This window comes from Rattus rattus, chromosome 6 (assembly GCF_011064425.1).
Source record: "Rattus rattus isolate New Zealand chromosome 6, Rrattus_CSIRO_v1, whole genome shotgun sequence".
NCBI lineage: Eukaryota > Metazoa > Chordata > Mammalia > Rodentia > Muridae > Rattus > Rattus rattus.
In genome coordinates, this window is record NC_046159.1 from 75,680,880 (window position 1) to 75,707,580 (window position 26,701).

The 26,701-nt window shown below is 38.5% G+C and overlaps 1 protein-coding gene across 1 annotated transcript in view; it reads right to left on the reverse strand.

The window, feature by feature from the left end:
• The window catches only part of Prdm5 (PR/SET domain 5), a 158,618-nt gene that overhangs the window by 20,327 nt on the left and 111,590 nt on the right, over positions 1-26,701 (reverse strand). Inside the window, exon 13 of the mRNA XM_032906371.1 lies at positions 11,906-11,991. Within this exon, the coding sequence (XP_032762262.1) occupies positions 11,906-11,991 (86 nt within the window). The remainder of the gene's footprint in view (positions 1-11,905; positions 11,992-26,701) is intronic.

Genomic DNA, 26,701 nt, shown 5'->3' on the forward strand with positions numbered 1-26,701 from the left:
TAATAGAAGATGACTGGCACAGCACACAGAGATGATCTACTCATCAAGTAAAGAAATGCAAAGCTAGAGTCCCAGCATCGCTCAGGACCAGCAGATCTGACTTCAGCATAGGGTCACTCAAACGCTGAGAGACTAATGGCTGCTTTTAGAGAGAAAATGAAGACATCCATATTTATATTTTAAGCTGATGCCTAAATAGATGACCTAAATCAGAGGTTCACAACCTGTGGGACTCATATAAAAATATCCTGCATATCTATATTTATATTATGATTCATAACAGTAGCAAAATTATAGTTATGAAGTAGCAACAAAATAATTTTGTGGTTGGAGATCACCATAACATGAGGTGTGTTATAGGGTCTCAGCATTAGGGAGGTTAAGAACCTGAATTCCTAAGGTCTTGGTTTTCCTCAGGAAAGTGGGATACCACCAATGATAAAATCCAGGCACTTTCCAAATTCTAAAATATTGACATGAAAGTGTTTGACAAATGGGTCCAAGAGGTTCTTCATGGGCTGGATCACAGGGACATTTTCTGACTTTTATATCAACTTGACCTATGACCTATTGCGGTTATGGAGCTGAAGGAGAAACTGATGCTAATTCTAAGAAACCGGTTTATATACTACAGAATGCAGTACATTATAACATTGCGATAACTATACAGAAATAATACAATTAGCATCACAAAATATCTAATTTCAATTCTTGATGCTGATCACTTCTGGGTGAATCTAGATAGTATGGATACTTCACTGAACCTAAGAGCTTTCAATTTCAGCATGAGATAGTATACCTGTGCCTTCTCACCTTTACAAATGGCTACAAGAAGACCCAGGAACGTTATCTATGTCTTATATTGAACAACTTTTATCCATGTGTAACCACAATATGCATGTTAATAAATACCACAATTCTAAACTGAACAAAGCCAGACAGATTTTGAAAACATAATTAGATGGCCTTACCAAAAAAAAAAAAAAAAAGGAAAAAGAAAAAGAAAAGAAAATTATGTATGAGCTTCATTCAGTGTATCATTGCGTTTGGAATCTACTAATGGAGATTTATATAAATAGATGTCTTTATTTCACGAATCCTGTGATACTTTAGTAATTAGAGCTCTCTGAATAGAGTGAAAAATAAGTAATGTTTAGAAAGAAAATAGTATAGAAAATTATATTATTTTCCTAAGAATAATGTCTATTTCTTTTAAAATTAGCTCTATACTGTCTTTCATAAAACAAAAGAAAACTCAGACAGCATGGACCACACTTTCTGTTTAATCTTGCAGTATGTTATTAAAGTCTAAAGATAATATGGTATTAGGAAGGCAGCAATCAGCATAAATGCTAAATATTTATAGAATTTATTTTAGCTAGATCATCAAAATGCTGCAAAGGTTCTTTGTTCATGTACCAGCTTCACGAGAGTTAGTGCACATCCTTGAAACAGCTGGATAAATTACCACATAGGGACGACAGACGAACATGAAGTTGTTCTATGGCACCGTGCTACGAGGCCCTTAAAAGGATGAATTTGAGTTAGACCCTGGAGCTGCTGGAGTGTCCCTGAACCGAAGAAACATCTGGACACCCAAATAGAGACTTTCATGCTCTTTAGCCAGCCCAATAGATGCTTCGTGAGCTCCTGCAGTGTACTGAGCAGGCAGCTAGACCTGGAACTGAAAAGCAGCCCCTTTTTCTCCAAGATTCTGTAGTTTGAGAGAGACAGCGACCTACTGAGGTCAATTCAGTAAAATGTAGAATACACAGTAACCATTCATAGACAAAGTCCTTGGCTAAGGACTCAATGATGGAGAAATACGGGAGAACATGATTCACCTAAGTGGAGGGCTTTGTAATAATTTTCAAAAAGTTATTTCCATATGGGGATGCTTGCAATAAAATACAGAAGGACATTGCGGTTAACAAGAAAACCAGCATTGGCCTAGAGAGCTGGTGTAGGTTATTAATTTGGCTAATGTAAATATTTATTCTCTTCTCTTTAATAATAGTAACCTAAACTTTCTGTCATTGTGACAAACCAAAACTGACAGGAAGTAATGATCACAAAAGCAAGGAGGGTACCAACTAACTTCAATGTATCTGATGAGATCTTCAAACTGATCCTGGACTGTCTGGAGGTGAGGGTAGGATTTAAGTGGATGAAGGGGAACAACCCTGATAAAGGGAGAGAGCTACATGTACTATGGGAATAAGGATAAGAATTTAGATTGTACTTAAGAATTACACTGTTTTGGTAAAGTAGCAGTGTTTGTTCTTCTCTAAGATTTGTGACCTGGATAGCCATCTACACTTGCCTGGTTTTATAGAACTGTGAATTCTTTCCATCCTTTTAATGGCTTTAATCGATTAGACAGCTGTTTGTTACTGCTGAGATATAAGTACTATTATGAACCTTCCAGGATACCTTTCCATTCTGGCTTCTGTTGTGGTTCATAGGGGTCAGAGCCGGGTTGAACTATTGATTGCTTTTTTGTTCTTTTTGTAGCTTGCACAGCACTCTCTGGCATGATGAAAGCTCATCTACAGGGAGGAGGCTTTTGGATTAAATGGAGCTTGAATCCTCATAGTCCTGTGTTCAAGGAGCGTGGTGTATTCAGCAATAGGGACTTTCAACTTCTGGAATGCACCCAAATGAAACAGTAATAGCCTGTATAGTTTTAGGAGTCGTTTGGACTCCCCTGACCAACACCTCAAATGGAAGTTTTTCATGCCTGGTACTGGGGGTTTGTTAGATTGCTCTTGGGGGAAACATAATCATCTCAAGTGGCATAACATCATTAAAAATATATAATTGTATACACATACAGTTACACATACATACACATATCTCACATGTAATGTTAGGTAAATATAAAATAATATGATTCTTATAGCTGTACCAAATAACTTAGTGATATTTATCCCCCTCACCCTTATTTAAAAAGCTTCCTTTTTACAGCAGAAAGAAATCACTACTGAAAGCCATGACTAGTCAAGTGCAAAGAACAACTGACCATAGGGTGTCTGTCCCCAATGGACAGATGGACAATACAACACAACCTTTATACCTAAGGCTGAGAGGATATCACACAAAAGAGGGTCAGAAGATTGTGAGAGTCAGAGGGACAAGAAGTCTCCCACAGAGCTGGAGAGATGGCCCAGCTGTTAAAGGCTAGGCTCACACCCAAAAATATAAGAAATCTTCCACAAAGTTTTCTCTTCTAGATATTAACACTATAGCTTCTTAAACAAGACTTGAACAATAACAATACTAGCTGACATTCCAAAACAAATGGAAAAAATCTCATAGGGCCTACTTCTAGGTGAAGATCTACTGTCAATTAATGACTGCCTACAAATGGAGAAGCAGCCTTTTAAGAGATCCCTCTAAGTGGTTATCCAAATCCAAGTGGTCAGACCTAAAAGCATACATACAAGTAACACTAAACGGACTTGTATGTATGTATGTATGTATGTATGTATGTATGTATGTATGTATGTATGTATGTATTTGTGTGTGTGTCTGTCTGTGTGTGTGTGTGTGGGGGGAGTGCGTGGTGTGTGTGCATAATAATTTTTTTAAAAAGAAGCCATGAAATGGCGTGGAGAGGTTGGAGTCATAGGACATGTCGGAGGGTGTGAAATTATGTAATTTTATTTTAAAATTTTAAAAGAGGAACAACTCTACTCTTGATGTTAAGATGCAAGTTTTTTGAATGATTGGCAGTTCAACATTAAGGAGCTGAAGGGGTATGCAACCCCATAAGAACAAAAATACTAACCAACCAGAGCTCCCAGGGACTAAACCACCATCCAAAGGGTACACATGGACAGACCCATGGCTCCAGCTGCATATGTAGCAGAGGATGGTCTTGCTGGGCACCAATGGGAGGAGAAGCCTTTGGTCCTTCCAAGGCTAGACATGCCCCCCAAGATTAGTGGAATGTCAGAGTGGGGAGGCAGGAAGGGGTGGGTGGTTGAATGGAGGAACACCCTCATAGAAGAAGGGGGGGACTGGATAGGGGGTTTATGGACAGATAACCGGAAAAGGGGATAACATTTGAAATGTAAATAAAAAATATCCAATTAAAAAGTCAGTGTTAGATAACTTATTTTTTTATTTCTCTGGACTTAAATTGCATATGTAGTTCATATGATTGTTGTGATTTCCTGAATTGACTTTGGACATGTAAGTACTGGGTGCATTATTGACTCATTTAATTGTTAATAATATCTGTATGCTCATTTTAAAATATACTTGTGTACATTTAACATTAAGTAATGAGTTGATTTATGACTTATATATTCTTGAAATTTTATCTTTTCTAGATTAATAGTTATAAAATCTTTAATCTTCAAAGACCAGGCAGAGAAGTTGTCATAGTAATACTAAATACTAATTCCTAGCTATTAAATAGATTCTATATATCTAAGACCTTATCTTATGGAAACAGATTCCTTATTCAGCAGCAACAATGATCTCTGAGGTAAGTAAATGCAAAATAATATGTGGGTAAACTCAAAATGAGACATTTAAAAATGGCATTACTGTTTGAAATACCAGACAGCTAGATAATGGTATAATATACCTGCTCTCCCTTACACTTTTATCCAGCTTCCATTTATTTCAAACAAAAGAACGGCAAAGACAAGCTCACAGAAAGCAAGTTTCTTAATATAATTAGCTACATAACGTCACTGACACATTGTCCCTTAAATCCTCACTAAAGTCAGGGACGGGATAAGCTGCCACTTTACGCGCTTCCTATGACTTCAGCATCAACTAATTATGAGCATGTCACAATTTATTTTTAAAAATTGTAGAAATGCTGTGTGCAGGTTGAATTGTAAATGTGCTTAACGACAATGTTTGAAAAGCTATATTTCTGGCTTCTAGTGCAACTGAGTGATGGCATCCTAGTGAAAGAAACAAAATCACTGGGTGGTGCCTTTAGTTAAGATGCCAGCCCCCACATGTCCTTTCTCTCTCCCCCACTGGCCATGTCCCTCACTGTGATGTGCTGCTTCTCCACAGACCTATTGCAACAGACCCACACCACCTAAGGCTCTAGTCTCTCAAACTAGGAGCCAGGAGCAGTCTTTCTCCTTTCAGTTGCTTATCTCTGGGATTTTGTCACAAAGATAAAAAAATAAAATTGACTAACATGCACCCTACAATTTTGTTCTTGTAGTACTACCAATAACTGCAGCCTTAGAAACTGAGTTATAACATTATTAGTTTCAACCTATGAGACCACTTTTGTAATATAAAAAAATAATGCAATATAAAAATTTAAAGAGTTCGAGAAAGGGAGAGTTGTTTGGGGGTGAACATCTGTTTTTATTTTATAGACTTTTATTTCTAATAAGCAAGGGAATCCTAAGGCTTATAGCTTATCTTATTGCTTCATTCCTTCACTGGGAAACCAATAAAATCATCTCTGGATTATAATACTGTAGACTCAATCTTGTCTTCCGGTCTTGGTACAGAAAGCTTCTATAACCCTGTAGAACTTGTCTAGCCCTATACGCTGTGTGTCTTCTTCCCAGCACGCCATGCCCTCTCCTAGTTTGGGCTTTCCTTTATCCCACAAAACACTCAGCTTCAGTGCTCATAGCACTCAGTCATGTAGCATGGCCTACCCACCTCTATGCCTTTTTCTTGAATTCTTGCAACCATGGTTTGTGGTCCAATTCAGACTTCCTGGCTGGACCCTGCTTGGTTTCTATAGGAATACATTAGTTGCTTTGTCTTCCACACTGTTAAGTTCCCATCAAGGACACTGTGTTTTCTCAGTGAAGTATCCAAATGTCCAAAACAGGTTCTTGCCTTGCATCTGGGCATATCTACATCTGGACTCCTGGAAGTTTACCAGGCTGTAAAATTTGGTCCTTTCAATGTTGATGAAATCTATTCAGAGAGTCTCTATTCTTTTTACTGAAATAATTATAATGAGAATAAAATATAAATCCATCTGACAAGTGTGTGTGGAGGAATGAATGAGCAAACTAAGAATGACGTCATGAAAAGAATGATATAAAGGTGGAGAGTTTGGGCCAATAGAGTGTAGTCAAAGGCACCAGTGATACAGTGAGAGAGAGCTATTTATAAAGCAATGTCTGCTACGAGCTTTAAGGAAAACTAAGTTCTCCTAAGAAAGAGAAGGTAAGGAAAAAAGATATGGACAGCTTGAATTACTTTAATTTTATCTTTACCTAGTACTACACATTTAGCAAATATGATCAATTTGGGGGAAAGAACATAGTTATGACTGGCTGAAGCCAACTGGACCTGCATGCCTTGGTAAAGAAGATGTGCAGAAAGATGAGATGGTGAGGAGTCTGGGTTACTCAGAGGCAGCCACTGAACTATGAACTATGGGCAGTGAGCAGCTAACAGGACTGACTGCCTTTGTTTGTTTTGCTTCTAATTTAGTAGCAGATTCATGATACAAGTTGATTTTTGCAAACATTGCTATGTCTCCGTTAGATAGACCAGAATTTCTTAAACTGCACTTCAGAGACCCTACTAGCTCCAGTGAGATGTTAGTATTCTAAACAAATCAGTCTTTTACTCTTTTCCTTGGTTACTCACGTTGTACTCCTTCCTGTGCTCTTCCAGGCAAAGGCTATGGTAAGCAAACTATAATAAAGTGTATCTTGCACATCTCAGAAACTGTAATATGGTTACATATATTCTAAAACTCCGGGAGTAAGGCAAAGCATGGGATGGGATACTCCCTAGAGATGTTAATAGCTGACCCTCCGTCCGTTTGCTGTGGCGTTACATCATTTCTGTTGGCCCCTCGAACTCTTTGGGTTTCAGCCCAGAAAAGGTAAACTGCTCTATTCTTTTCTTGTTATCCCATGCATCTCTCTCTATCAAGCTTTCTCTTTCTCTGACCTTTCCTTGATAGCACTTTCTTTAAACTGTAAAGTTTAGCCTTGTGTTATTCAAATGCTGACTTCTGTGCCCTCATACCTTATTACAATCCAGACATGGCTTTGTTATGTTTACTCTTCGATGCTCCCATCTCAAGTCTGTAGAAACATTGCTCCTCATTCATTCTCTGCCTTGCCAATAAAAGCCAGTGAGCGAATAAAGAGCTCAGAGAGACGAGGCGGGACTTCTGATTCCAGGATGGAGAGAGTGGAAGTGAAAGAGGAAGCCGGGAGGAGGGTCAGAAAACATCAGAGGAAGAGAGCTGGATCAAGAAGGATGAAAAGATTCAAGTAAAATGGGAATGTTGTCTGGGAGGAAACCGGACTAGCTTAGAGGTTTAGAATGGAGTAATAATTGCTTAGGATTTGGCTTGTGGCAAGGGGTATTAGGTGGTTAAACACAGCTGCCAGATTAATTCACTGTTTGTGTTTATAGCAAAAATATTTCATTTTACAACTACCTCAGTTCACAACCTTCAGGCTGCTATCTTCAGTCCCATTCAAAGCATGATGTCCAGATCTTCCTGAGAGCTAAACCTATGTTACTCCCACTCAAGATGAAACTATAATCATGACTACCTCCTTCACCTCAGCTTGTCTCAATTCAAGTCATACTTTGGCACTCACCCGCAGCCTTTGTGGTCACAGTGAGCAGGCCACTTGAGCCAAACCTGGAGGGAACTCTTACCTTGTTCACCTAGACATTTCTGCCTAGCCTATTGTCCATGTTTGTCAACCATTCCCTCCACTCCAGCATCCTTACAATCAAGTCATTCTTTCCTATTTGATGCAGGAGGCTTGCAGTCATTTGCATTTTAAGCTTCTGATGGTTAACATATCATACTACCAAACCACCAAACAAAGAGTACACATGGAGGGATCCGTGGCTCCAGCTACATATATAGCAGAGGATGCCCATATCTGGCATCAGTGGGAGGGGAGGCCCTTGGTCCTGTGAAGGCTCAATGCCCAAGTGTAGGGGAATGCTAAGGCAGAGAGGAGGAGTGGGTGGATGGGTGGGGAGCACCCTTATAGAAGCAGGGGGGGAAGAGGGGTGGGATAGGAGCTTTGTGGAGGGGAAACGGGGAAGGAGGATAACATTTGAAATATAAATAAAACAAACAAAGAAACGAACAAAAGGTTCGAAGACCCATCCTTTCCTTAAAAAGATTTCTTTCTGTTCTCAAAGCGACTCATGGTCCTTCAGGAACAGGGATTCTTGCCTTTATTTAACCTTAGCATTCGCCCTTCACTCGTGCTGCCTTAATATCTTTGTTCATCTGGAAGAAACTCGGCTCTTTCCTTCAACACCTACATGATCCATTATCTTGATGCCTTGGTAAATATTGAGGGAATATATATAATTTTTATATAATACATATATAATTTGTACGCTGTATATAATTACTATATATTTACATACATAACACAAATATATATTTTTAAGTATAGTTCATTTAATATGAATAATACATATGATATGTATTATTATATATTATATATTATATATATATATTTATTATATTATATATATAATTATAATAAAATATATTATATTATAATATATATACAATTATATATTATATGTGATATATATATCACGGTTATATGTGATACAAGATACATGGTATATGATATATATACATATACATATATATATATACATGTATATATATATATATATATATATAATTTAAAACTCCAGATAAATCAGAAATGTGTGCTTCTTAGAACTTCTTAGTCATCTATTTCTAATTGGCTTAGACACCTATTTCCGGATGCAAATAGTATTATTTACTATTTTCCATACAGCAACAGCCACTGATTGTGACAATAAACTTCCTACATTTCCTTATTCATTGCAGATAGAACAGTTAATATAAGGAGAACCAAGCGTGCCCCTATGAGGAAGTTAAAATATGTACCTCTAACACATTAAAGAACTGAATGATAAGTTGCATTGTATGTTCAGTGTTGTTTCTATTATAATGGAGTGAAAGGTACAGAAATGGTGGTGGTGGTGGTGAGTTTGGAGACTGACCTATATGAAAGATAAATATAAATATAGAATTGAAACTAAAATGTGCTATGACGTCAGTATAACAGCATCTTCTCTGAGTTGAGCTTACACAGTGCAAATAACTCAGAAAATATGCTGTGGAGACCACCCCTGTATAGCTTTTGCAAAATGTCTTTTGGTTCCTGACAATGGTTTGACTGTTGTTGGTAATAATCTTAGTATGCTCTATAAAAACTGGATTTATGTGCAAGGAATATTTAGAGTTACTCATTGCTTTAACAGGATTTTAAAGCAAAGCTGCCCGAGATACAACATGGAAGGAGAAACCAAAGGACCGGAAGTGAGAGTTAGTATGAGACTCTCTCTAAACTGGGTGTTTCTTTTTGCTCAGTTGTTGGGATTTACTATCTTTTTGCTGTCAGTGCTTGAGAACTCTTGGTACACATGGTGCTGTCTCCCAACATCAGTCAGAATGCCTGTTTGAAACTCGAGTGAAACACATTTAGTATCTTTATAATTTGTTTAATTTGGTAATGCATAGGAAAGCTTATCAAAGTCCAAAAATTACAAAAAACACTTTGATTTAATAAAGCCAGGGGAAAAATATAGTACTTATTACAGTCTGGCCATGAGCTCCAAAGCCTCATTGTTGAAGGCATGGTCCCTGGCTAGCTGTAATGGTAAATGACTGGGAGGATTCATAGTTCCACAAACTATGGTGACTTAGGGAATACTTGTGGGGATGAGTCCCCAGCTCCTCCTTTGCCTGCCTCCTCTCTCTGGCTGCCATGACATGAAAAGACTGTTTTTCCTGTCCCCTTCCACAATGGTGTTGTTGCTTTGCCTCAAACTTGAAGTAGCAGACAACTAACCTTAGACTGAAACCTATGAGATCAGGAGTGACACTGTATCTTAAGTTATGTATCTAAATTATGCATCTCAAGTAATGCATCACAGTGATGGACGGACAGGAAGGAGCACAGTAGGTAAGGAAGAAGCGACTATAGGCAGCCTTACATTGGTGATTGTCTGTGCCTTGGTTTCCCACTTTTTCAAAAAGGATCATGGCTCGCAGCTTCTAGGAGGCTTAAATGAATTACAAGCTAATAAATCTGAAGGCATAGAATCATCCCTGAGATATGTGACTTGGCATGGTTGGTCCAATCTGCAGTTACTGGACTTTTAACCACTAGTATTCTCAGTCATAACTTATATTAAAGTAAAGAACCAAGGTCCCCAAATGAGACATCATTATTTTCTTCAGTGCAACCAAAACCATATGCTTTTCTTTGTGTAACAATTTACAGAATCTCTTCTATAGTGTGACCTTTCTGTCTTCAAGAATCAGTGAAACAATGTGCACTGTGGTCAACAGCACTTGTTTCTACTGTAGAGAACCAGAATGAATGCTTTTTGCCTAGATACTGGCATCTTTAATATAAATACATTTTTGTCATTTTATGGTTACAAAAATACACACTAACTTGATAATGATGATGTGATTATGATTATGATTATTACTATTATTGTGTGTGTGTGTGTGTGTGTGTGTGTGTGTGTATGTGTGTGTGTTCACAGGAGTCCTGTAGCACACATGTGGAAGTCAGAGAACAGCTTGCTGGAGTCAATGTATACTTTCTTTCTTTCTTGGGGGAAAGGGGACCTTATTTTATTACAGTCCATCAAGGGAAACCAGCTCGAGAGCTAAAGGCAGGAACCTCGAAGCAGGAACTAAATCCAAGATATAGAACTGGCTGCACGTGGCTTACAACCTTTCTCAAACAGCCCAGGCCCACAATGAGACACTGTACACAGTGGGACCAGTCCTCCTACACTAACCAACAAATGGGAAAGTACTCCACAAACATGGTGACAGGCCAATCTGATGGAGGCAATTTATCAACTGAAATTCCATCTTCCGAAACATGTTTAGGTTTCTGCCAAGTTGACAAAAAACAAACCAGCACATCCATACTCCAAATATAACTTACTTTGTAAACAACATTCTTCAACAAACTGTTGTTTAATCTTTGCTTTTACAAATGATCAGTTTTCAATATGTGGGTCATGGGAATCCACCTCAAATCATCCATCTCCTTAGCACGTGTCCATAGCTGCTGAGCCATTTCACAAATCCTAGACTAATTCTTCATCAAATTGACTTAAGCCTCTTTATTAATGAGAACTGTGAAAGTATCTTGAATATTATGTATTTAAATTATAATACCTGTTTAATCTTTTACAGCTTACATTGTAGTTTATATTTAGCTATAATCTGTCTCTCTCTTTTTCTTCCTCCTTCCCTCCTTCCCTCTCGCTCTCTTTCTCTTTCCCTTCTTGTGCTAGACAAGGTCTCTAGTGCAAGCTGGCCTCCAGGTCCCTAGGTAGTTAACAATGGACTTGAAATCCTTCTTCTCCTGCTGCCACCTCCAGAGTTCTAGGATTGTAGGTGGCACTTGTGCTGGCCAGTAAGCTGAGGAACACATGTGAGCACAGGACAGCTGGCACATAGCACTTTTAAAACATATGAGCCCGAAGTTTGCATGTGGGAAAGGTATACAGAAGAGAACAATGCAGGAAGATGCAGGAACTGCACAGACAGAAAACACATTGCAAGTGGTACATTTAGCTACACTCAGCATATCAAGCATGTTCTCTACAAGCGACATTTTCTACGACTAAAGTTTTAACATTTACTTGGCACTTTGCCATTAATACACCCTACATACTGACTCAAAGTCGAAAAGTCAGGACATTTTGGGGTTTGGGTTGTTTTTCATTGACTTTTAAAAGTTTACCTTCAAATTCTACCCTAGATGTTGACATAAGTTCAGTTATAGCACTTTCCTGTTCTCATGTGATATTAAATATGTTTCCTTTAGAATAGGTATGGCTTCCTTATGATCCATAGAAATGAGACAGAATATGGTCTTACCCTGGTGTGAGTACGAATGTGCATCTTCAGTCCGTCATTTTTACTGAATCCTTTTTCACAGTATGGGCATTGATAGGGACGCTCACCTACAAATAAAGTGTCCATGTCAGAGAAATGTAACACAGCAGGACATCCTCAGAGCCACTGCTCCTCACAGGGGCTCACTGCTAAGAATGTGGTACAGGCACAGCTGGGCAGGAGAAGCACCATAGTAGAGGAGGCACACAGGGTGTTCTCTCTAGCCAACGCAGCCAACATCCAGGAACCAAGTAGCCCAGGAGTTTGCTGCATGTCCTTTGAACCCTTGAATACAATTAATGCACTAATCAGAAGACCTTGTAAAACTATTTTATATCAATCTGTTCTATGACCATTCTCCTCATTATGAAGATCTTTAACTTATATTTTTAATAACTTTGCTTATAAAAGTTTCATATAAATAAAACTGGCTCATATCTAAGCATTTCAGAAAGAGCTTATAAAGCATGTTAAACAGAATCATTGGCATTTAAGCTACACAACAACTGAGCCACACTTTTTATATATAACCAAATAGCTCTAAATTAAAGCTGTAATTTAGAAAATGGGAAGAATGTTTTTCAAGACAAGGGAGAACATGCATGCATATACCAACCCCAAAAGACAAAACTTCTATTTGAAAATGATAAAATGTGACTGTCTAATATATGTAAAAAGAATTCAAGGCTGTACTCATCAAAGCATCATTATTTGCAATAATAACATAGGTCCAAATCACCAGCTTTCTTTATTCTTCATTGAACAATAGACAAACATGACAAACATTACAAGATGCTAGAAACTTGCTACTGTCCAAGATCAGTAAAAGGAAATTAAAAAAAAAAAAAGCTTCCTCGGCAACTACAAAATTCTGTCACCCCTTGTCTCAGGGCCAGGCCTATAAATTAGAGGCCTGCTTTTTTGGATTCATCTTGAGTATCCCATGAGTCATTTCAACAACCCCACTAGGGCAGCAACAAGCACTCTGTTGTTGAACCTCACCTTTTTCCCCCCAAAAAAGCTCTACTTCACCTCCCTCATCTCACCACAGCTTCATGAGACGGAACTCAAGACTGACCTAACTTACACTGAGACCGACCATGTGCTGGAAGCTCCAGCAGAACGACATTTTCCATTTTAAGGAGATCACCCCGGCCACTGTTTAAATTACAACCTCAGAGTGGCAGGCATTCAGTTATGTCAAAAAGTATGGATCAAAGTATGGTTTGACTGGCACCATAAAATTGTTGCAATCATCTATAGGGGAAAGAAAATATGAACAGCAGCATCAGCCAAAGCAGGAATGGGTATCTTTAAAGAACAGTCGAAGTTTAGCAGATGTTATAATAGAAATACACATATTACACCAGCCAGGATCCTTGGAATACTTAAGTCATAATTATGACTGTAGAGCATTTGGTGTTTCATGGCAGAATAAAGGATTACAACTTTTTTTTTTTTTTTTTTTTTGGTTCTTTTTTCGGAGCTGGGGACCGAACCCAGGGCCTTGCGCTTCCTAGGCAAGCGCCTACCACTGAGCTAAATCCCCAACCCCGGATTACAACTTCTAATTTTCACATTAAGATGATAATCATGTTGACTCAATCAGGCCTTTGATTCCCTTGGACTTAAGTTTTGTGCAGATTAATACTTACGGATCTATTTGCATTCTTTAGCATAAAACCAAATACACTGAACCTAATAGAAGAGTCAGTGGGGAATAGCCTTGAACACATTGGCACAGGAGACAAGTTCCTGATTAGAACACCAATAACACAGGTATTAAGACTGACAAGTAATAAATGGGACCCCAAGAAACAGAAAGCTTCTGTAAGGCAAAGGACACTATCAATAGGACAAAATGGCAGCCCCGAGAATGTAAAAATGTTTTCACCAACTTCACATCTGACAGAGGGCTAATTTCAGAAATACATAAAGAGTTCAAGAAACTACACATCAACAAACCAAATAAACAAATTTAAAAATGCAGATCTAAACAGAGAATTCTCAACACAGGAATCTCAAATGACCAAGAAGTACTTGAAAATAATTTCAACATCAGGGAAATAAAAATGAAAATGACCCTGAGATTCCATCGTATATCCGTCAGAATGGCTAAGATCAAAACAGAAGTGACAACTCAAGCTGGTGAGGGTGTGGAGTAAGGGGAACTCTCCGCCATTAATGGTAGGAATGAAAATTTGTAGAGGCACTTTGAAAATCAATAGGAAATTGAGAATCCATATACCTCAAGACCCAACTATACCACTCCTGAGCATATATCCAAAGGACATATCATCCAACCACAAGGATATTTACTCAACTATGTTCATAACAGCTTTATTCATAATAGCTAGAATTTGAAAACAATCTAGATGTCCCTCAACTGAAGAAAAAAAATAAAGAACATAGGGTACATTTATACAATGAAGTATTATTACTCAGCTTTAAAATTTTGCAGGCAAATGGACAGAACAAGAAAAGAAATCATCTTGAGTAAGGCAACCTTGACCCACAAAGACAAACATGGTGCATACTTACTTATAAGTGGATATTAGCTATAAAGTAGAGAATAATCATGCTATAATCCACAGACCCAGAGAGACTAAGTAACAAGGAGGGCCCAGGTGAGGATGCATTTATCTTCCTGGGAAGGGGGAATAGAGTAGATATTGAAGGTGGACTGGGGGTGTGTAGGGATGGAACAGGAGAAACCACATGGTAGTAGGGAGAGAGTAGTGGAAAAGACATCTGGAATTTTGGGGCATTCTGAGTTTAAGGCAGAAACCTAAAGCAGTGGAAACTCCCAGGAATCTATGAGGGTGGCCCTAGTTAAGACTCCTAGTAATAGGGAATGATGAGCCTAAACTAGCCATCTCTGATAACCAGGCATGTCTTGCAGTGGAAGGGCTGGGATTCCAAGGCAACCACAAAACCTTCGACCTAAAATTTATCCTGCCTGCAATACGTGCTCTGGTAAAGATGAAACAGAAATTGTGGGAGTGGCTAACTGATGACTGGTCCAGCTTGAGACCCATGTCAGAAGAGGGAGCATACCTCTAATACTGCCTGAGGGGCCAGAGATCTAGGGTAGAACCAAACGTGCCCCACCAAATGATTTGTAATAATATTCTGTTCTCCTCATAGACAGAAGCTAGCATAATCATCAGCAGAGAGGAGCCACCCAGCAACTGATGGAAACAGATAGAGATCCATAGCCAAACATTAGGTGGAGCTCAGTAAATACAGAGGAAGACAGAGAGGAAGGATTATAGGAAACTGAAGAGCCAGGATACCACAAGAAAACCCAAAAAATATCAACTAACCTAGGATCACAGGGGCTCACAGTGACTGAACCAACAATCAGGTACCCTGCATGGGTTTGACCTAGGATCTCTGCATAGCTGTGTAGTTGGTATTCTTGTGGGAATACTAACAGTGGAAGTGGGGACTATCTCTGATGCTTTTGCCTGCTTTTGGGACTCTCTCCCTCCTACCGGGTTGCCTTGTCCAGCCTTAATATGGGGGGAGGTGCCTAGTCGTATTGCAAATTTGACATGACATGTCTGGTGGATATACCTAGGAAGTCTATCCCTTTCTGAAGAGAAATAGAGGAGTGGACTGGGGGATGGAATGAAGTGGGGGGAGGAGGGAAGACAACAATGGTCTAGATGTAATAATATATGAGAAAATAAATAATAAATTTAAAAAGATAACAATCATGTGCTTATCTTGCTTCCCGTATCTATTGAGTCTTTCTCTATCCATCTGTCTAACATGTGTATGTCTCATGAAAAACTCAAATTCTGCATCTATCACTCTGAATTTATGATCCTATCTTCTGTTCTCATATGCTCAGAATACAGTGTCCTTATTAGCTGTGTAGAGTCGTTCAATTATCAAACAAGAGAACCCCATATGTGTACTGTACAACAAACCCTAAATAAGTGGTTTCTTACTCTTGCCATAAAAATGAGCAAAAGTATGTGTAGCTAAGTGATGTCATACTTAGGTTCATTTGGTTTATCTTGATAATTATCTATCATTTTGTTGTTATTGCTAGTATTATTATATGTCTCATAAGAGCATGAATGACTTAAACACACACAACAAAATTTATTGATAAGGAAAAACTTGAGAACTGTCCAAGATAGCTCCTTTTTACTCAGTTCTACAGATGCAGGCTCCAGTCATAAGAATGTGGCTTCCTGACTGGGATGCTCCTGGAACATGAGGACAGTAATAGGAGCACACTGATTAGAATTTGCATTAGAGTCTGCAGCAGGATGTGGTGGGCAGCAGGACCTGCCATTTATTGAGTTGTTACGCATTTGACATAACCATCCACAGAAGTATAAGGACGGAAGAAGATAGCACACACGCTAATGGACATATTCCTGTAGCATAAAAATTCAAATGACCTCAGGTTCTTCCTCATAAAGTCTTACAAGCTTGGGTGGTTTTCATTTTTGTTTTTAAGACACTGTCATTCTATGAGCATAGAGGGTGTGGGACTTACATTCTAGACCCCTCTTGCCTCAACCTCACAGGCAATCCTGCTTCTGCCATGTGCTAGGATTACAGGTATACATCACCATACCCAGCTAATATATAGATTATAAAAGGTACATTATTCCAATTTCTTTACTTTCTTGAAACTAAGGAATGTTGGACTGCTTGCTTCATCTTTTTCTGCTAATAACTGAATTCATCAGCAAATCAAAACTAGATGGCAAGCTTATCAGACCTGGCCAATACTTATTTAATGTACAGTGTCAGGCTTTGATAAAGCCTTTGAAAACTGGTCCTCCTGCCACGTTCACTATTGTCTCAGGTCAATCCTGCCTATGGTTGGTTCAAAGAACACCACCACCTGCTGTTCAGACTGTATGAAGCCTAAGACAGTTAACTAACAACAATTAGTCTTTGCTTTGTGTGTATATGAAAGACAAATAGCTGTGCTGCGGTTTTATTGAAATTAGAAAACATTATTGTAGGAAATATGCTTCAAGGGCTTATTTTTGTGTGTATAACAAAATATTGTGCTGTGAGCAAGTACTATCCATTTTGAAGTAACTGTTAAAATTGTGAATCCTTCAATTTTTGAACATGATTAAATTGTACTCTATGAAACACAGTATGGATGAAGTTCAAAGCATTGTTATATTCTATCATCTCAGAAAGATTTAGATACTGTCTGTCATTTTTGTTAGGATAACCAAGGATATCCACAGGAAAATGAGTTAATCTTAAATTTAGCAAAATAACAGAAAGAAAGAAAGAAAGAAAGAAAGAAAGAAAGAAAGAAAGAAAGAAAGAAAGAGAAAAAAGAAAGAGTGGTTAGAAACCAATCTAAATTTTAAGCAATAGCTGGAATTTACAGATCTACTATTGGGCACTGTTCTGTGGCTAAGAATACTTGACTGTGTTTTGTTAGCTGGGAGATGGTTCAGTGTGTCCAATGCTTGCTACGATAGCATGAGGACATGAGCTGGGAGTTCTACTGAAGCAAAAAGCTGTGAGCAGCAGCTGAAGAAAAAGATGGTAGAATTCCTGGGGCTTTTGCAGCCAAATCTGTGGACTCCAGGTCCAATGAGAGACTCTCTTTAACAAGAAGATGGAGTGTGATAGAAAAAGGTACCTGTGGTGCTTTGAATATGCTTAGTGCACAGGGAATGGTACTGCTATAAGGAGTGACTTTGGTGGAGGAACTGTGTCACTATGGGGGTGGGCTTTGATTCTCTGCCCAGTGCAGAAGAGTCAGTCTTCTCCTGGCTTCCTTCAGATGAAGATGTAGAACTCTCAGCTCCTTCACCACCATGCCTGCATAGACAGTGCCATGCGTCCTGCCTGGATGATAATGGACTGAACCTCTGAACCTTTAAGCCAGTCCCAGTTAAATGTTGTCTTTTATAAGAATTGTCTTAGTCATGGTGTCTCTTCACAGCAATAGAAGTCCTAACTAAGAAAACACCCAATATCAATCACAGATCTCCACAAGCATAAATATGATCACATCAGTGCACACACACACACACACACACACACACACACACACACACACACACACACAGACACAGACACACACAATCACACACACACACACAGACACACACACACACAATCACACAGAGAGAATGCTTCACATATATAATCACTAGTCCCTAAGACTGTAATCTAAACGTTCAGATCCCTAGTTAAAATGGTATAACCAGAACTGCAGCCCAATCAGTGTGAACAAAGAGGTGATGTGGCTAGTACCCTGTATTAAGGGATTTAAACTAAAGTTAGCCTTAAAACTGCTTCTGACAACAGGAAAAGTGAGCAAATCCTTCTGGTTGGAAGACTCAGGCATTCTTTTGGTCATCAAATATATCAGAAAAAGAAGTAAAGGACAGATTAGTAACACAAACACACACAGGACAGATTAGGAACACGAACATACACACAAACACATCCACACACATAGGACAAATTAGGAACACAAGTACATGCACACACATATATCACAAGTCCAAGCCAATGAGACTCTGGGTATATACTAACCTATGGCTTGAGAGTCATACCTCACCATAAGATTCAACTATAATCAGAACTTGTGAACATAAATCATATTCAAGCAGACATAATACAAAATATTTTCCATTAAACTAAGTTTTTTGCATCTTTAAATTATGGTCTGACACTGAGTGAGATTAAAAGCTACTGTGTTTTCCCTGGACACATCAAAGAATAAACAAACACGATGGTAATTATAAAAGGTTAACTTTAAATGTGGAACAAAGTGGTCACACCATGAGACTAATTTATTACTTTTTATAGGCTTCTTTTTAATGTACACCACATTCAAGGTTATGTCTTGGGCTTTAGGAAACAAATTACAAATAAATGAAAATATATCAAGAAAGTACAATGAAAAAAATCTAATGCTTAAGGAAAAAAATCACAGGCAAGCAGGCAGACAGGCAATGGAAAAGGTAAAATCACTCACTGAATAGAGTTTCCCCATGAATAATCTAAACACACCTTTTTGATAGATTTTTATCTTTGAAGTGAAGGGATTTGAGCCTCACGGTTTTGAACTAGGGGTCCCCAAATTCTCACTGCTGACATAAGTAAGAGGAAAGTAACTGGACATATTTGAATGTTCATTTGGGAGCTTGGAAAGAACCATCTGAAGGGCATCTGGTGGAATGAAAGGAAGCCACATGGGACACTGTGTCCTGCTCCAGCCTGACCCGTCTCAAGTCACCTTGAACTTATCACAACATATAAGCATGTTGATGGCAAATGCCTACACTAAAATCAGCAAGAACATTTACTCTTACTGTTTGCAGTGGTTTTAGTCTATGTAATATAATCTTAATATCTTAGAAGAACTAAAGACATACCCAAGTATAAAAATAATACCCTAAGATGGCAATAGAATCCTACGAACTGTGGAAGGAAAGCAATAATATATCTTAATGGTGAAAGGCACTCATGCAAGGACGTCAGTGAATATCAACCATTTATTAAGACACTTACTCAGCCAACATCTTAATCCAACTTTTTTCCATAATATAAAATTGGTAAAGTAAAATATTTCAAGTTACTTCAATCTTTATATTCTTAAATTATCCCATGGATATAACTCAAGAAGTCAATCTGACCTTTTTATTAGGATACTGAAAATAAGTTTGCTCATTCTACTCTATGCATTGAGTAGCTCTAGTAACGATGTTCACTATGACTATAAATACTATAATGTAAACACAATGATTATAAGTTATATTATTATATTTTTACCACAATTTTTGTAGGTATACAACTAATGTGTTTCTAATGATTTTAATAAACAGAGGAAAGCTTAATATGTATTATATATATATATATGTTTGAAAAGATTTTTGAATAAGGTAAGATTAGAACTTTTCTGAAAGTTGATTCTAATAATTTCATATTCTGCAGTTGGTCACTTAAAATAGCTAAAAAGAAAAAAATCTATGCCAACTTTCATAACTCAGAAATATTTAAGAAAATGCTAGGTGAGCACACAAAGAAAACCCCACCTAAAACAATGAAGTCAGAGTCATGTGTTTTCAAAACAACCAACTGAAATAGATTTAAACTAATTAAGCAAAGAAGACATAAATACTGGGTCCCATAGTTCTACCTTGTGTTTGGATTTTTAAAATGGGTTTTGAAGATAGAAATACTTTCTATGTGAAAAGCAAACCTTTCAAGGCTATGAAAAGTTCTGAGGGAAAAAGCCACCCCTGAGATGATTCCACATGGGTGACTTCGGAATCTGTGGACTACATCACAGCTCTATAAGAACTTGACATTTGTCTTCCACGAGGATTGATGCAGGGGATCATTTTACTTTTTAAGACTAAGAAAATGGTTATAGAACACACTGAATTATTATCAAAGAATGAATATATATAAATTTTGGAAGCACTACCCAATCATTTTTCGACTTTAGCATTTAATAAGTTAAATTTATTAAGTATCTAATAAATTAGAACAGAGATGAGCAATGAAATGTTACCCTGACAAGTGTGAGATGCTTAAGTTCATTCTTGGCATCTTCCTGTAAACTGAAAAACTTCTTTAACCTTTAGCCAAAAGAGCTGTGAAACCCCACTGACCTTGCTCAGCCCCACCTTGTTAATCTTAGAATGCCCCATTAATCAAATCTGCTAGAATGCTGGACCTAACAAGTCAAAGGACACATCTGAAGGAAAGAGAGTGAGGCTCTGTGACATTCACTCCTTGGATGGTTACAAAGACACTGTTACTAAAGTGGGCAAGAAAATGTTAAAGTCAAATATGACCTTCAGCCCATAAAAGACTTGTGCCACATGACTGAAGCCAAACAGATCTTGTCATAAACAAAACAAAATTCTTGCACTTTCTTCCTTAGAAGATGTGTTTTGTTTTACAGAATCGTCTAGAAGCTGAATCCTTTTTGTTAATGAAGCAAGTGGGATTCACGGAAAATAGGAAAAAGAAAGATCTATGTACTCACTAACTTCCCACTCTGAAGTAGTAATAGTAAAGAGGTGAAAAAACCCTCAACGTTACTGGCTTACAAAACCAACAGAAGCAGTACAGGGCGGTAGGAAATGTAAGACAACAGAGATGAGGAGGGAGAGGAGGGAGAGGAAGAAAAGGAAGGGAGGAGGGGGAGGAGGGGAAGGAAGGAGCTAATGAACGAGGTTAACTATAATTACGTAGGGAGGAGACATGGCTATTTCATACAGTGTGCTCTGTATCTCTCCAAGCTTCTATATAAATGGCTCATCACTGTGATTGGTCTGGAGGCTGCAAGATGTCTTAATGCAGTCCTGGCATGAGTACTGCAGAAGCTCAGGGTCTGCTTCCCAAGAGCAGACCTGCACAACAAGTGCCAAGGTCTGAAATGTTCTAGGCTGTCCAAGTTCCACAGAGTTTCAGTGAGGGTCAAGGAATAGAGAGTAGTGTCCCTAGTTACTGATTTGGTTTTATTTCTAGAAATCAGCTACTGGTATGGAAATCATCAATCTTTTCACCTAGTAGTTTTCCATTTTGAAAAATGTCAACCAGTTTTCTTTAAACTGGTTTCGATGAGCAGCACAGTAGTGATGGAGTGGATGAGTAGTGGTAGCTCAGGTGCCTACACAGAAGACATTTACAAATGGTGCCAGCAAGGAAGAATCCCAGGATATAACTTTGGAAGAGTAAAAATCTCAGAATTCATTTCTCCTATAAATCTGGATGAGCCATAACACCTCCCTGAACCCTGAAGCAGCATACAGGAACGGCAGAAAACAATATGGGGAATTGTTCTTCAGGGATGATTGGAAGAACAGCAGACAAAGCACTAAAGGAGTCAGCTTCACTATAAGCCATGAAAAGAAGCACTGTGGTGCATAGTTCAGTGGAGGAATGCATACACTTAAGACATACACGAAACTCTAGGACATTGTCACCCAAACCAAAGTGCTATTAGCGAATTAGATGAAATACAGGCATGGTACTGATATTATCTAATATCGCTTCTCGGCCTTTTGGCTAAGATCATGCGATATTATCTAATATATAAAAACAGATGAAGCTCCATGACAGTGCTGATCAAACACTATAGCCTAAGATACTGCCGGTTTTCAGGAGCCCAGCATGAAGAAAGGAAGGGAAAAGGAGGGAGGGATAAGAGAAATGCAATTTACTTGATTAGGAGACTACTGTAGACAATCCACCTTAGTCTCTGTAACTATTACTAACTTACTTGGTGATAATTCATACCAAAATATACTAGACAAAGGACACTCTATTATTCTCTTTGTCTTTTTCTAGCCTATGGTAAATCTCGACTTAATAACTGTTATTATGTGGACCTTAAAAATTAGGGTCTTGGGGTTAGAGAGACATCTCAGTGCTTAAGAGCACTTATTACATAATCCTGAGAAATAAAGTTCACTTCTCAGCGATGAAATAATAAGCGGACATCCTGTGACTCCTCTAACTCTAGCTCTGAGGTTTCTGGAACTCTCTTCTGACCTCTGTGAATGCACAGACATATACACTTTATTACACATGGGCATACACTCACACACAGACAGATACAGACACAATGACACACATACATGTACACAGGCACATACATACATTAATACATTTTTTTTAAAAATTAGGGCCTTTAAAAGTTATTAAGTGAAGATAGATAAAGGTATTTTTAATGAAACTAAAAAATGGAGTCAATCTCTGAGTGGGCTCAAGTCAATAAAGAATCACTTAGAAAACCAAAGCTGAAAAAAAATCCTTCTTGGCAGATAAGGTCATTTACTACCCACAAAGACATAAAACACAAGTTTCATGTGTTTGTAATTTGTTCATTATTGCCCTATATCATTTATAATTATACATAGCTACTGGTTTTCTAATATTTGTGCAACCATTTTAAACACAATGAATTAATTTCTTTAGAAAGGGATTAAGAAAGGAAAAAAAAGTGGCTGAACACCAGGTACAATGCAACCACAGTACAGCAATCCTTTAATTCTAAGCTCATCACAGGTATTTACCAAGGGGGCAGTTCTTCCTAAGACAATGAAGACAGTGATTTATTACCACATTCAAATAACAGTGTGCACACAAGCTGGGGCAGAATGTCCAACACAGCCGCTATCTATTAACACAGAAAGTTAACTCTAGGCACATAATTAACCTCCTGGCCTAAAGTTTAAAAAAAATACAAAAACAAAAACAAAAGAAACTCCTATAATCTCTTTTCTGATTTATGAACTAATGGAATTTATGTCACAGTCTGTGGGTTCCCCCCTGAATGAGCTTCAGCTTTCACTGACCTGGAAGCTATAAACTCAGTGGAGAGAGGGCTCCACCGTTCCTGCTGACCTGCAGAGTCTATGGTCCCTCATAGGAAACTGGATGATAAATTACAGAGCTGCCCACCAAACACAGAGCTAAACACTTGCCTTCCCTGACAGTGAGTTTGCCCCTTCAATCCGTCCAGGCCAACACCCATCTGACAGCAAGCCTAGTCTGTAGCCTGCACATTCTCTATAGTTTCAGTGACAGTGTAGGGTTAGATGAAGAAGATGACATAGGAATGAAGGGCCCAAGAGGGTGCCATTGAGTCAGAGCTCCTGTGAGTAAATGCTTGCAGAAATATCAAACAGAATACATCGCCATCACACTGCCTGATCATGCTGTGCTACACAACAACCTTCACACTCACCGGCAGCTGTTCTTAAACATCACACGACTGGGTCTACTGCCCAGTTTTTCAGTGGAGAGAAAGATTTAGAGGGATGGCAGCTTGCTAAGGCCACAGACAGGCAATTAAATTGAATTTGAGGTCTCCTACCTTGATGAACCACACTCTGGGTATGAATCAGATATCATATAATAGGATATTATAAACAATTTTAAAGTGGGAAAGGCTTTTCATACACGGAGTTGTTCGGCCACAGGTGACAGACTGCAGACCTGTACATTTCCAGCCAAAATTACTATTCTCAAAAAAGCGATATATTAAGAAGAAATTATCACCAAACAGAATACATGCAAAGTTCAAGAATAACAGTAGATGAAATACCTTATCAATAGTCTCTACAATTCTTCTAATAAGAAAAGCAACAAACATAAATGAAAAGGAACTATAAACTAAGCAGTCCTATCCAGAATCAGTCACAGTAAGTTTGGGAATGGTTGGCCAAATATTATTCTTCCTTCCCTAAACCTGTTAGCTGTGGATACCAGTGGGCTGGGTTTTGAACCATGTGACAGGAGATCTTTCTAGAGTCAGCTTCCCACCAACTACAGGATAAAGCAATAGGGATGCTAATGAAGAGCAAAGCAGAGGACTTGGAAGCAGGAGAGGACTGGATTAGAACAAAAAGCTCAGTGCTTCTTCTGAACTGTCAACATTTCTCTGAACAGAGAAGAATCTTCTGCTTACTTAATAAATAGTCCCAAGGTTTTGTTTGTTTTGTTCTCTTCACATTGCCAAAGAGTGTTCTCAAGCGTACTTAAATAAGATATCAGATAGGCAGGATTTTAAGGTGGCAAGAACTTACAGACTCCTAAACAAACTACCTTTTAAAAGTGATTTGGAGGTTTCCATGGTTGAATGTCAAGGAAGAATCAGCATGCACTACTCAGGACTCAAACCACGGTTTTTCCTGAGTTATCTAAACATTTACTTAACAGTTTTAATTGGGAATACAGCCATTTAAAGTGCAATTTGTTAAAGCTAACACACAGAAATTTTAATTATGCTCAGTATGATGTCAAACTAATTCTTTATCAGCATTCAACAAAAATGTTTATGGAGAATCCTAATTTATACCAAATTTCAGATTTTGATAAAATTGCAAGAAATGATAGGAGTTTGAAATTTTTTCTTCATCTTTTTGGAAAATTCTTATAAACTGCTATAAAGAAACAGAAACTAAATAAAATGACAATATAAGAAGTAAGATTATCATTCAGTAAGATTTGCCACCTAATATTCAATGAATAAAACTCATTTGACTTTGGAAAGGCAATCTTAATTTTGGTGCCAGTATGACAACGGAATTTTCAAGACAATGCTTATGATACCTGTTTGGTCCAAAGTGGGCCCCCCAAAATGGCAGTCCACAATGTCTTAAATGACAGTCTGGGCTCAGCGCAGGCTGGAGGCCTGGGTAAACAGAAGGAAACTCAGAAACTTGTGCCACAGGTTTCCATCTGTTCTCAAAAAGCCAACATGGGGACCTGTGCATCTCATATAAGATGAGGAATAATCTTCCTTTTCACCATGTTGACATTTACATGAATGATGTGAAGTTACTATGGGAAAACTGCAGACTTAGTGATCTGAGCAAAGGTCTCAAACTCTATACCAGTCACTACATTCACCAAAGCCATGCACACTGGAAATACATGCTGTTTCCATTTGGGAATGCTTCATGAAATACAAAATGACTGACTGTATTAAACCTAAGCCTAACCATTGAGTATCGTGTTTTTAATATGGGAACTGGATGGGGAGCTCTTGCAATGCAGGTGATAGTAGTCTCTGAAAGCCCTGCTTGGTACGCATGAGCTTGCAGGTTTATCATGGGGCATTTTGCTTACATAAAGCAGAGGGTTGACCACAAAGAATGGGCATTGAAAATGGCTATTTGGACAATTTTTTTAACACACAAGGAAAGAAACGAGGCAGAAATGATAGTATAGCAAGCAATATTTATTACAGAATTTCAGAAGATAATCAGGCAAGCAAAGGGGATGGAATAGAGAGGCGGATGAGCTCTGGATGGCATTAACGAATGCAGAAATCTGCAGGACTCAAAAGATGTTTCCCGAATAACCTGTGCATCCTGTTACAGAATCCTTCATGGTGAAGGGTTCATGTCAAACACAACACAGACTGATGTACTTTAAAGTGACAGAACAGAAAAGGATCATTGAAGTAATTTCAGGTTGCACATGACAGCAATCCTTTTGTAAAAGTCTGCTACTTGGTTTTCAGTGTAGTAGCAAATAATACCCTAAATTATTTGATCAAGACTATTACAATACTCTGTAGGACTGCTGCATATTCTGCAAGCCAAACTACAGATCACAGGATGAATGAAGAAACAGATATGAAAAATGTAGCTGTCTCCTCAGAAACCAGACAGTCAACGCAGACAACCTCTTCATTCTCACTAATAGTTTGTGGTTGGAAAACACAGTTATTTTCTATAAAAGCATGTCAACCTAGAATGAACTTCCTATGGCGTTTTCAACAAAATACATATTTCTACATTTTCTAGTAAGGCCCATTGCTTAGTTGCTAATGAGGTCAACAGCTGTAGAAACAAGTGCTCCCACAACTGTCAAGCGTAAGGTATTGAGGCAGCAGTGTGTGCCCCGTGTGTGTCCACTGTGTGCCCAGTGTGTGTCCAGTGTGTGTCCATTCTGAGCCCAGTGTGTGTCCAGTGTGAGTCCACTGTGTGCTTAGTATGTGCCCAGTGTGTGTCCAGTGTGTGCTTAGTGTGTGCCCAGTTTGTGTCCAGTGTGTGCCCAGTGTATGTCCAGTGTGTGTCCAGTGTTTGCCCAGTGTGTACCCAGTGTGTGCCCAGTACATGCCCAGAGTGAGTCCAGTGCGTGCCCAATGTGTGGCCATTGTGTGCCCAGTGTATGCCTAGCCCACTGGGATCAGGCTCCATGTTACTCTGAGTGCTGCTCTTTCATTGAACAACCCATAAACAAAACGGAATTGTTTACAGCTGGCAGGCTTGAAGGCAACCAGACATTGCA